Source organism: Lacerta agilis, chromosome 7 (genome assembly GCF_009819535.1).
Source record: "Lacerta agilis isolate rLacAgi1 chromosome 7, rLacAgi1.pri, whole genome shotgun sequence".
NCBI lineage: Eukaryota > Metazoa > Chordata > Lepidosauria > Squamata > Lacertidae > Lacerta > Lacerta agilis.
In genome coordinates this window covers 33,043,825-33,057,534 of record NC_046318.1, presented here as the reverse complement: position 1 = coordinate 33,057,534, position 13,710 = coordinate 33,043,825, and the positions used below count along the sequence as shown (strand labels likewise).

The 13,710-nt window shown below is 40.6% G+C and overlaps 1 protein-coding gene across 2 annotated transcripts in view; it reads left to right on the top strand.

Moving 5' to 3' along the window:
- TSHZ1 (teashirt zinc finger homeobox 1) overlaps positions 1-12,527 on the top strand; it is a 76,771-nt gene extending 64,244 nt beyond the window's left edge. For both annotated transcript variants that reach the window (XM_033154789.1, XM_033154790.1), the window contains exon 2: positions 7,963-12,527. In XM_033154789.1, coding sequence (XP_033010680.1) covers positions 7,963-11,156 — 3,194 coding nt within the window. In that variant the 3' untranslated portion in view covers positions 11,157-12,527. The remainder of the gene's footprint in view (positions 1-7,962) is intronic.
- Positions 12,528-13,710: the final 1,183 nt, after the last annotated feature.

Sequence of the window (13,710 nt, the reverse complement as noted above, 5' to 3'; positions counted from 1 at the left end):
AGTTCAGTGCTTGTCTTTCCCGCTTGTGGATGAACAGCAAACTTTTTATGGAGATTTCTTTTTCCCTTCGTTTTTGGCTCGGTTACGTTGTATAAATAACAGAAGAAAATGTTTACACCCAGCAAAAATGCATGACTCGCAACCAATAGTACAGTTCACAACCACAAATAATGAGTAAGCAAAAATTTGTGTGTTATGGGTAATTATTAACTAGATATGTACAGTCTGTGTGGGAGCAGTGTTTGATGTTGATTCCAAAAAGGGTTATAGGATATGTAAATACCTATAGACAAAATAATGACCAGCAAATAAATTGTGTGATTTTTTTTCTCAGAGACTACTAGTGAGCTGTAGATTGTGCTTTAACTTTGCAATATGTATTACTGAAATATCACAAGATTCTATTATTGTGTAGCAGTTTGTAATGCAAATGGTGCAATTCTATGCATGTTTACTCAGAAGTAAATCTTGCTGTCTTCAGTGCATGTGTTTAGGTTTGCAGCCATATTTAGTTTAGGTAGCAGCTGCAACTTCTCTGTTATTTAAATCCAGTAACAATGTCTGGATCCGGTGTGCTTACCTGTGTATGTTGTTGCAAACTTAGAAACTTGTGCATTTCCCCGTACTGTGTGAAATTTAGAACATTTTAAAAATCACAAGCAATTCCTGCAGCACGAATGTTAAAAACAATGCATTTCTAAACCCTTTAAAAATTAAATTCAGCATTACTATGCTAGTCCATGGAAAAGCACACATGGACTGATGCAAAGCCTCATATGTACTGTACTCAAATGCACAAAGCTTCTGTGTGTATATATGGAGCCCTATTTACTTTAATGGAGAGGGCAGCCTTGAGGATAAGGGAACTTTGTGTGCATCATACCTCCTAAATAGCTCACTTAGGGTGACTGTGATCCTGATTCTAGGTTCTTCTGTGCAGACGTTGTAGTACACAGGGTGTAAGAGGACAGAGTGTAAAATATACCTTATGTCTCTTTGCAAAAGCACTGGCAGATGGACCTCTGTGTTAAAGCAGCCTCAGTTTGTACAATGATATTTTAGGGATAGGAAGGTGTTTCTTCTGTTGGACTGATTTTGGTGCAACCTTTAAATGGCTAGTAACTGTAGCAAGCTGATTTCCTATTATGTTCCAAAGCAAACGTGGTGTGCCACTGCTGGACTGAAATTCTATGATGGCTTTTACAGTGAGTCTCAACAACTATGAAAGGGGATAATGCAGAGTAAGGTAAATGGCAGGATAAACTCACTCAGGTGTCTACCTTTAAGTAAAATGTTGTAATACTGAATTTATGGGCTTTTATCCATAGGTGTGTGTGAGAGAGAGGGAGAGGGAATCTTTTTTACTGTACACACACACACACACACACACACACACACACACCATTAACAGCAACAAATGGCAATATCAATCTAGGCTTGTATACCACCTAGAAAGATGGTATACTTTTCTTGCACTTTCCTGCAGAAAAGAGTTGGACTAAGTTTTGTTTATTTTCCTGGATCCTTGTCTCCTTAGCCCTGATAAGATTCAGTATTATTCTCTTCAAATGTCTTTTTCAGTTATTAGCAGTAGTTTATTAAAAACCACGTTCTTTTAAAATTGTCCCTTTTACTAAAATAAAATGAGGTCTGGTGGGAGGAGAGGAAGGTCTAATGGATCTTAGTAAGAGAGAAAAGCGCTGGACTGTGCTGGTAGGTGAAAGGGAATAAGCAGGCCTCCTTTTTTTGGCACACGGATTTTAGAAATGTTGAATGCTGTTGAATTATGAGACCTAAGGGAATTTCTTGCATCTTAGCATATGTTTCTAAGATTTTTTTAAAAAGAAGATTCCTTATTGGGGGGGGGAAACCCAATGCTTTTAAAAATAAGAAATCTGCAAAGTAAGCAATTAGAATTATCTCGTGGGGGAAAAGCCCACCCAGCATTAGTCAGGAATTTTTTTCACCCCACCTTTCACTATATCCTGTTTTGCTGCTTTCTCTTTTCCTGAATTGCTTCTGATCGTCCCAGTCTGCTTATGGAAAAGAAAGCTTCCCATGTGGTTCTTTAGGTGGATGGGAACTGTGTGGGCAAATAGGTGCTACATACTTGGGACCCATTTCTCATCCAGCAGCTGGGGCCGTGCACTAAAGATTAGAATAAGAATTGGGGGAGCAAGAGACGCTATTCAATTGCTTCTATGCCCCTATTCCTCAGGATGTTGTTGTTGTTGTTCAGTCGTTCAGTCGTGTCCGACTCTTCGTGACCCCATGGACCAGAGCACGCCAGGCACGCCTATCCTTCACTGCTTCTCGCAGTTTGGCCAAACTCATGTTAGTAGCTTCGAGAACACTGTCCAACCATCTAATCCTCTGTCGTCCCCTTCTCCTTGTGCCCTCCATCTTTCCCACCATCAGGGTCTTTTCCAGGGAGTCTTCTCTTCTCATGAGGTGGCCAAAGTACTGGAGCCTCAACTTCAGGATCTGTCATTCTAGTGAGCACTCAGGGCTGATTTCTTTGAGAATGGATAGGTTTGATCTTCTTGCAGTCCATGGGACTCTCAAGAGTCTCCTCCAGTACCATAATTCAAAAGCATCAATTCTTCGGCGATCAGCCTTCTTTATGGTCCAGCTCTCACTTCCGTACATTACTACTGGGAAAACCATAGCTTTAACTATACGGACCTTTGTCGGCAAGGTGATGTCTTTGCTTTTTAAGATGTTGTCTAGGTTTGTCATTGCTTTTCTCCCAAGAAGCAGGCGTCTTCTAATTTCGTAACTGCTGTCACCATCTGCAGGATGTTGAAAGAGCTGTAAATGTGGAACTCCTGGTGCTCCTTGGGTTCTCGGTTGGATCAGAGCCACTGCATTTGCAACATGCCTAATACATACAGTGGTGCCTCGCAAGACGAAATTAATTCGTTCTGCGAGTGCTGTCGCATAGCGAAAATTTCGTCTTGCGAAGCACCAACGGGGGAAGAGCGGTTTGACGGGAAAAAAATCATGAAAATTTTTCGTCTTGCGAGGCAAGCCCATAGGAAAATTCATCTTGCGAGTCAGCCTTTCGCTAACGAATGCCTTTCGTCTAGCGAGGCATTCGTCTAGCGAGGCATTCGTCTAGCGAGGTACCACTGTAAATACATTTTGAGTGCAAACATTAATTTCAAATTTGTTTCCATGTTCTTTGAACGATACGTATAAGAAAAACATTTCCTGTATCCTTAAGCTCATTGACTTACACACACACACACACATCTATTAGTACGTATGACATGGTTTTTCTAGCAAAGTATGGTTTCTAGTAGAGTGGAGCTGACATGGCGCACAAATTATTTCTACTACAGTGCAAAAATCTATGTTTATCACTTAGGGTGCATGCCTGCCACTTCTGTGAATTGGGCCCTTAGAATAGATGTATTTTGATCTAATGGCCATCTGCTCATGAATATCACATTTGCTAGTTTAAAAAATAGTTTGATTCCGATAAACACATAATTTGGTAAGATTATATCGTTTCACCAGGTGGCATCACAATAGCAAAGTTTGATGTTTACTGTAAGCCAATAATCAAGCTGGATATTCCGTTGCATGCTTTATATTTGTCAGCTTTAAGTATTCATCTCTCATTTTACTTTAGTTTTTGCTGCCAACTGCTCTTGCCAGAATTGTTGTGTGATATCTGTGTCATAGTTTAACACAGAGGTGGAGAACCTGTGGCATCCCAGGTGTTGTTGAACTCTAACCCCTATCATCCCTAGGCAGCATGGCCAGTGGTCAAGGATGATGGGACTTGGAGCCCAACAACACATGGAAGGCCACAGGTTTCCCATACCTGATTTCGCAAGAGGCTAAAGTGCTGCAGACCATTAGTATGAGCCAAAAATCTGTAGCAAGGTGTCACCTTTGGTTTTACCATCTCTTTATCATTTAAATGCACCTTGGGGCTTATACTTCAGGTGTAGAAAATGGTATGTAATATTCAAAGTCAACACTGCAGGATTACCCCGAGGAACGTGTCACAGTAAGTCAGTAACGAAGCCCCTTCAATATCTATCCCTTTTTTTGTTATTGTTTAATTCGACAATGGATTTCGGTTGCTTTCAGCAACTGAAGACACACAGCATTTTATTTTTGGGAAACTGACCCACTAAGTTTACCAAGAAGTAAATCCATTAAACTTTTCAAGGATCTGGATGCCCAGAGAAGTTGTAATATCCACCTACATCCTCTGTGTCTAACTGTCTATGTTAAGAATATTATGTCTGATCATTTTTTTCTGTTCAGCTATATTGCAGTTAAACTTACCCTGGTGAGTAGCCACCCTGTTTAAACTAGTTTGGTGCTTTTCAAGGAAACTCCATTAAGAAGAATCCATGTAAAAACTGTTTGGCACTTGCACATCTTATCGTAGTTTGGGCATCACAGTAAGCCATGATTTATCATGACAGGAATGATTGACAGGCTTTTGAAAGGAGGAAATGGAAAGCTTTCGGTTTTGATTAACTTCAGTTAAGCATTGCATGTGAACCCTAAACTGTGGTTGATACTAACTTTGGTTTTCTGGAAAAAGAAGCAGTTTCCTAACTCATTTGAAATAAACAAATTTCAAACAATGAGTCATAGCTAAAATTAATACATACGTAGTTTCTCAGGTTTGGGCCATTTTGGTAAAAGACAAGTGTGGTCACAAAAAGGAAGCAAAATCTTCCAATTGCCTCCTTGCAACACTGCTGGAAAAAGAGTGGAGAGAAGGGAGCATTTGAGCCCAAAATTGGCTGTGGCCCATCGCTGTCAAGATTGACCATTGTTTTATAGTGTCCAAAAACAGTCATTAGCAGGGTTAAGGAGCAATCCTGTAGGAGGATCTGCTGGGGTGTGTGGGTTAGGATCCAGTGGATCTCTGGCTCAGCCCAGAAGGTTCTCATGCAGCCAGATTATGCTGGTCTAACTTCCTCACCTTCATCTTAGCCAGAGATATACCAGCATATGTCCCCCATACCAGCTCAACCAGGACTTGGCTGACTGAGTCAAGTCTGGCAGATCTAAAACTGGAGTAAGCCCTGAAAAGGGGGCATGGTGGGGGTAGGACTGGACTGGATGGGGTGGGGGCACTTAGGCTGGATCCAAAGCCCGTTCAGATTGGTCACATGACCTGGCAACCTGATATAAATTAAGCTGGCAAAAAGGATGATGTAACTCAATCACCAGCTTCTTGTGTATAGGATTGCTCCCTTAAGTCAACTAAATCACAACGATAATTTTCCAGGTGCTCCAGCTTTTTCCTACTGAAATTTCTTTGATCTGTTAAGGCTTTAAACTTTTTCAGTTTCCCCCCTCCCTTTTATTCTAAACATTTTAAGTCTATAGAATAGAGCCTTCAGTAGCAAAGCACTGCCAAAGGGTGCAATACTAATCCTCAATCTGCCTTCATTCTGGCTCAACTGTAGCTAAGCCAAGATTTGTGGAACATATACCCTGAAAAAAATGGGTGTTCCGAGGGAGAGGGGCGGGACTAAGCAGGGACACACACACTGGATCATCCTGGTCACATGACCTGCTAATCTAGCGTAACATGTGGTGGCAAAAAGGGTGCTGTAAATCCAACTCTGTTTTCCCTCTGCCAGGCTTAGATTGACTCAGTTGGCAGTAGCCCACACTTGAATGGTGTATTGATCTAGCAGACTTCACACTGGTTCAATATATTATATTATATTATATTATATTATATTATATTATATTATATTATATTATATTATATTATATTATATTATATTATATTATATTATATTGGCTCCCCATACTTGGGATTGTTCCTTTTGTATTTCTGTTTTTTGACATCTGTTTCAACATTTTAAAAAACTAACTATTCTCTAATTTTGCACTATGAATGATGCCCCTGGGTTGGTGGAGGTATGTTTAACGCTATTTATATCCGACCATGCATCGTTTCAGATGCATAAATCTTAATGCTTCTTGAATTAGTTGTGATAACAGGAACGCTAATAAAAAGAATCCCCTGTCGATTTGTACCATTGTTTACATTTCAGCCTTTCAGTAATAGGTAGAGGAAAGCAGATTTGCCCAGTGACTAATTGTTCTTACCTTACTTTCAAATTCAAGTATATATTCTTCCTCAATTGCCATTATTGCCAAGGTGCTCCATTGGATTATCCGTCTTGCATCTGATACCCAAGTTCACATTTATCTTCAACCATAGATAGCTCTAAGGCTGCTTATACAAACTTAACAGGAAGTCACTCCTATAAAACTCAGTGGGACTATTGGAATAAATGTGATTATTCATGTTAATGTCTCTGAGCCATCTGTAAGATAACAATAATAGAGGTACCATTGTGTGCTTTACATGTAAGAATCCATGTTTTGGGATGCGTAGAAGTTGGGAATCCAGGAGAGAAAGTGGCAATGACAGGTGATTGGCTGGGAAGAAGGGGAGGAAAAAGTTTGTCAAGGAGCAATGGGATGCTGAGACTTGCTTCACGGGTGGGAAAGGAAAGGCAGAACTGGAAGAAGATGGACCAGGTTCCAAGCCAATTAGGAAAATTTTGGAGCAAAGATCTTTGAAATGAGTAGTACTGGGACTTCTTGATCATCTGTGTGAATGGAGATCAAGGATAGGCGTCTTTTCTAAAACAGGGCGATATAGAAGGAGGATAAAAGTTTCACAGGATTGCTTTTGTGAAGGAAAGTGATGTCTCTTTGTGTCTGAAGGTTTCCCAGCTTCTGGAGCCCAAAGCTTCAGCTTTTGTGCTCAAGTTGGGGTTTAATGATTAAAATAAAACAAAGTCTAAAATCTTGTCTGGCTGAGTAAGGATGGGTGTGACACATTCTGAAGTGGAGATAGCCTGGAAGTCAACTTGCAGACGATCTTGTTTCTTCCTTGCTTAGCAAAGCAAACTAAAAGGGTAGAAATAAACATGCAACTGAAGACATTAGCTGCCAGCCAGGTCTTCACAGCAGAAGCTTTGGGTTATGATTTGCCAATTTAATAAGTGGTATCCAGGGAGGCCCCAGGAGGTCAGGGTTGGAGACAACAGGTATATCAGAGGGGTGATGATTTTTTTCCAGATAAGACAGCATTTCATAGAAGGTGAATAACCTGGTTATGACCTGGCCCCTTGGCAATGAAAGAGATTTCTCCTGTGTCTTCCATTTATAAGACTAATTTTAGAATGCAGCCTTCCTATCTCAAAAGTAATCAAAATTAGGGCTGTTTCATAACACCACTCACAAGGTTATTTTGAAGGAAAAAATATAAATATTTCAAATCATTGTTCACATTAATGGACTAATGTAAGTAACAGTAGTACATGCATCTTAATAATAATTCATAATTGATGATTAATTTGATCTCCATGATAAATTTGTTTTACATCTGCCTTTCTTCATTACCATATAACTTTATAAATGCTTCTTTGCTCATGTTGAGTGCTTCAAGTAGTATGTAGTGTTGAGTGCTCGACTCGAATGATAGAGACTTGAGTTTAAATTCCTGCTTACCTTTGAAACTCACCAGGTGGCATTAGTTGTTGTACAAATAAAATGAGACTTAGAAATGTAATAAGTGAATGAATAAATAAATAAATAAACACAACCTTTTACCTAATTTATTCCAGAAAATCCCAATTAGTTACAGTGGCAAAATAAGTGTTGCAATTCAGAAAAAGTGGCTGAAGAATGAATTCTTAGCTTTATTCATACCAGGTTATTCTTTTTAGTTAAACATAAATCCTGCTGAAATGTCATGGTATATTTTTAATTGCAACTAAAAATGCCAAATGCCATGCTTAAATTGACAGGATGTGTATCTTCATAAAGCTGAGAAATATGGATATGTGATCTAAAATGTAAGCCTCAGTCTCAGTGTAGTAGAAACAGTGGTGGGAACGAAACAAAATGTGTACATTCTGTAATGAATTTTTATTTTCTTATGTATTTTTCTAGCTTACGTTCCTGAGGAAGAACTGAAAGCAGCAGAGAATGATGAAGACAGCGTGGAGGATGACGGACTACCTCTGGACATCCAGGAAACAGACTACATGTGCAATGATGAAACGGAGATCAAAGAGGCTCAAAGTTACCAGAACTCTCCAGTCAGCACAGCAACGAATCAGGACGCAGGTTATGGGTCGCCATTCAGTGAAAACAGTGACCAGCTGGCTCATTTCAAAAGCACTTCCTCCAAAGAAGAGAGAGAAGAGCACCAATGCTTGGACAATGCTTCCTATCCACAGGACAGCTTGGCACAAATAAAAGCTGTCTATGCAAATTTACTATCGGAGTCTTGCTGGTCTAGTTTAGCTTTGGATTTAAAAAAATCAAAGAGTAATGAAAACAGCCAGAAGGAAAATACCACTAATAGCAACTCTACTATCACTACCCCAAGTACCAATACTAGTACTAGTACCAGTACCAGTACCAGTACCAACACTAGTATCACTACAAGTATCAGTAGTACTAGTAACAGTAACAATAACAGTGGTGGCTCAGGTTATGACTGGCATCAAGCGGCATTAGCCAAAACTCTGCAGCAGACCTCATACGGACTTCTCCCAGAACCTAGTCTATTCAGCACAGTGCAGCTTTACCGGCAAAACAATAAATTGTATGGTTCTGTGTTCACTGGTGCCAGTAAGTTCCGGTGCAAAGACTGCAGTGCAGCATATGACACACTAGTGGAACTAACAGTGCACATGAATGAAACTGGACACTATCGGGATGACAACCGAGATAAAGAAGCTGAAAAGACCAAACGGTGGTCAAAGCCCAGAAAGCGATCACTTATGGAAATGGAAGGCAAAGAAGACGCCCAGAAAGTGCTCAAGTGCATGTACTGCGGCCATTCGTTTGAATCGTTGCAAGACTTGAGTGTCCACATGATAAAAACAAAGCATTACCAGAAAGTGCCTCTGAAGGAACCAGTACCAGCCATCACCAAACTGGTGCCTTCTACCAAAAAGCGAGCACTTCAAGACTTAGCTTCACCTTGCTCACCTGAGCCGACGGCGATCACTTCGGAGAGCACACTTAGCGAGGCAGGGAAGGACCAGAAAACTGCCAACCCCTACGTGACTCCAAACAACCGCTATGGCTATCAAAATGGTGCTAGCTACACTTGGCAGTTTGAGGCCCGCAAAGCCCAGATCCTAAAATGCATGGAGTGCGGCAGTTCTCACGACACTTTGCAGCAGCTCACTGCTCACATGATGGTCACGGGACATTTTTTGAAAGTAACTAATTCTGCTTCCAAAAAGGGGAAACAACTAGTATTGGATCCTGTGGTAGAAGAAAAGATCCAGTCCATACCTTTGCCTCCCACCACACACACAAGATTACCAACTACAAATATTAAAAAGCAGCCCGATTCTCCGGCCGAATCTACAACTTCTGAGGAGAAGAAGGACATGGAAAAGGAAAAGGTGATCGTTAATGAAACAGACAAAAAGATTAAAGAAGAGAGTGAGGACTCTGCGGAAAAATTTGAGCCAACGGCTGTGTATCAGTACCTCAGAGAGGAAGATCTAGATGAAAGCCCTAAAGGTGGGATAGATATATTAAAATCCTTGGAAAATACAGTGACAACAGCTATAAGCAAGGCTCAGAATGGAGCACCTTCGTGGGGAGGCTATCCAAGCATTCATGCAGCTTACCAGCTTCCGGGGACTGTTAAGCCCATTCAGCCAGCTGTGCAGAGTGTTCAGATGCAGCCATCGTATGCCAGCAGCGTAAAATCCTTGTCTTCGGAACACAGTGCACTGATCCATTCGCCAGGGAACCTGACGCCACCACCTCACAAAAGCAACGTCTCTGCAATGGAGGAGCTAGTGGAGAAGGTCACGGGCAAAATCAATATAAAAAAAGAAGAAAAGCCTGCAGAGAAAGAGAAATGTTCTCCAGTCAAGCCATTGTCACCTGCTGCTAAGGAGAACAAAGACTTTCCAAAATCAGAGGAAACCAAGCAGCAGCAGCAGCTGCAAAAAAAGGGCCCTGAAGCAGAAGTGCAAAAGGTCAAAAAGGACAGTCCAGCAGATCCTCATGCTCTTAATGGTACTGAGCCACCTAAAGCAAAAGTCACAAATGGCTGTAATAACTTGGGCATCATCACAGACCATTCAGCTGAGCCATCATTCATCAATCCACTGAGTGCTTTACAATCCATCATGAATACCCATTTAGGCAAAGTTTCCAACCCTGTAAGTCCTTCTTTGGACCCTTTGGCTATGTTATATAAAATTAGCAACAGTATGCTGGACAAACCCATTTACTCAACAACTCCGGCCAAGCAAGCTGATGCTATCGACCGGTATTATTACGAGAACAGTGATCAGCCTATTGATTTAACGAAGTCCAAAAACAAGCCCCTGGTTTCCAGCGTGACCGATTCGGTCTCATCTCCTCTGAGGGAAAGTGCCCTGATGGATATTTCCGACATGGTAAAGAACCTCACAGGGCGCTTGACCCCCAAGTCTTCGACGCCGTCGTCCGTGTCAGAGAAATCTGATGCGGATGGGAGTAGCTTTGAGGAGACGCTGGACGAACTGTCACCAGTACACAAGAGGAAAGGTAGGCAGTCCAACTGGAACCCTCAGCATCTTCTAATCCTTCAAGCCCAGTTTGCTTCTAGCTTGAGGGAGACTCCTGAAGGCAAGTACATTATGTCGGACCTAGGCCCACAGGAGCGGGTACATATCTCTAAGTTTACTGGTCTTTCCATGACCACAATTAGCCACTGGCTGGCCAATGTGAAGTATCAATTAAGGAGGACAGGTGGAACTAAGTTTTTAAAGAATTTGGACACAGGTCACCCTGTTTTCTTTTGCAATGATTGTGCCTCTCAGTTCAGAACTGCTTCTACGTACATAAGTCACTTGGAGACACATTTAGGGTTCAGTTTGAAGGACCTGTCCAAATTGCCACTAAATCAGATTCAAGAACAGCAGAATGTTTCAAAAGTCCTCACAAACAAGACTTTAGGCTCACTTGGAATTGCTGAGGAGGACTCAGGCTCCACATTCCAGTGTAAGCTCTGTAACCGAACTTTTGCAAGCAAGCATGCAGTGAAACTGCACCTTAGTAAAACACATGGCAAGTCCCCCGAAGACCATCTGATCTATGTAACTGAGTTAGAAAAACATTAGCGTCCAGGTAAGCAGCCAGGTATGCAAGTGACCACAGGAACATTGCACTAAACTTCTTCATAGTACTGCACTAGGCCTGATCTGAGCCTCTGAAATCAGTCTTACTTTTGTTGCTGAACTGCCTATCTGGACCTTGGTTTTTCTTACATACATTTTGTAGTTATATTTATATGCTCTTTGTCTAATCTGTGCATGTTTTTTTTAAAACCTTTCTTTTCTTTTCTTTTCTTTTTCTGTGAGTCAAAGTCTGACCTTTATTTTCAACATCTGTCCTTGATGTTAAGCTATCTTTTGTAGAATATAGTGGGAGACACTATTGAGAGACGTTAATTTAGCCGTAAAGAAAGACACAAAGAACAATAACAAAAAGACATCCTAAAATTACAAAGTTGCCATGACAATAAAGGTCACAGAACCCTGTAGTGTCAGGTTTTTTTAACCCTCTGAGGACTGTAATAGCATTGTTGTGCCTTTCCCAAAAGAAGATTTTGTGTTTTAATTTAAAAAAGGCATTTCATCCTAACAAAACTGTGTTAAAATGTCAAAAAAGCCCTTTAAAAAAAATTGCAGTCTGATTTGCAGAGAAAAGATGCATGCAGTTCTTTGACGATGATGAAAAGCTATGAAGTGCTCAAGGGGTTAGAAAACCACAGTCGTGTTTAAGAAAATAAAAATAATAAACAAAGTTGCCACTATGCCCAAATCCTCTGGATGCTGAAAATTGCCACTTGGCTGGCAAAAAAGTATGCAAGTTATTTAAAATAAATAAATGTAAAAATGCTTTTTTTCCCTTTTCTTTTTTTCCTGTAAGATACTGCAGTTTATAGTTATTTACAAATGTAAGCTTTGGTACAAGCTGACCTTTCTATAGTGTGCTGCATTGGTACATTTAAAACAAAACAGAAAAAAGTGGGGCAAGTGTTGGATTCAGTTCCTTGTAAATTGCCAGCATCAGCTTAGGGGGTGGGGGAAAAAGTACATGTTACATATCGTACCATTTTAAACTGTTCAACTTCCTTTGTACCTTCTGGCTGTATGCTTTTCTCTTTTAACTTTTTATATTGTCATTTTATATTCAATTTCTGTGTATATAATGTAAAACCACACTTTTTTTGAATAAAATTTAGTTCCTGCAGCTTGAGTTAAATAGAGAAATTTTACTGGCACCTGCATCTTCCCAGATGCATGTACTCAAAGGAACTATCTGACAAAATAAATAAATAAATAAAAATAAAGCAAGCAATGCACTATGAATTATACATTTTGATGTTTTATCATTAATATTGTACAGTACATTTTTTTTTTGGTTCACACAATTAAATCCACTGTTTTCTCAAGTGTAAAATAAACCCACATGCAGTTCTTGATTTATGTATATTGTGATGTCGTCATTACTTTGCCTTTGAGGTCTTCATTTCAGCAGCGAAGAGGTTTCAACCTGAAGTATGTTTGGAGTCATTTGTGTATTCTAATATGCCACGTTCTGTTGCCTATGTATTAGTGATACCTCAGAATGTTATTGCAATGGTTTACAGATGCTTCTGGATGCAAACTTCTGACTTTGCTGGTTAGGAATGTGTTCATCCCTGAAATGTAAGACCTTTTTAAACGTTGCCCTGCCTCAAGCTGCATATAAACTCGTATTGCTCATCACATGCCTGCGTCCTTCTGGTGGCCCTCCAAATGCAGATCCCATCAGCCTCAGACAACAGAGAATATGGGAATTGCTGTGCAACAGCATATGGGAAGCCACAGGTTCCTCACTATTCTAGTGGCTATAAAGCTTCCAGCTCACTTCAGATGGCAGGGGAAATACATTAGCAGGCCACATTTCTCATAATTTCCCACCCGCTCTCTGAACATTTAGATTCTTTCTGCTGTTGTGTATAGAAAGTGATGACCTAAAGCATACCTCTTCAGACAGTAGGTCAGGAGGACCCACAAGTGGTTTGCGAAGCCAAAGCTGGTGGTTTGTAGTAAAACTGTTGCCACCATGTTGGACTCCAGCTTAGGCTGACCGAACCAAACAACCACTATATACATGTCTAGAGCACTTTCTCCTGATGAGATGCTCATTTTATCATTATCCATGAGTACTGCAATGTGGCTGGGAAAGTGAATGAGCCATTTCTTGATTAGATAAACATTTCTGGCCAACCACATTCTCATGCCTTTTTTACTAAAGTACAAATCAAGAGTGAAAGTGGGATCTCATTGGGATTCAGAGATGGGACTTTGTTCTGGACCAAGTCTGGACCAGCTGAAGACCACTGCCATAGAGTGGCAGTGGAATTAGGGATCACGCCAATGTCAAACTCCGAGAATGTGAAAGGAGTAAATGCATTGGGCTATAAGAATATGAAAAAGTGACTCACCTTCATTTCAGGATTTTAAGCAGTGATTCTTGCATTGTCGTGTCAGAGACGCATTTACCAGCTCTGAAGTCCAAACGTTGAGCTCAGATTTTAATACCTGGGAAGGGTCAGGATGCATGGAGCAAATGGTGGAGTTCAAAACTCCAGGAGGCTTGTCCACATCCTCAGGCTACACAAAT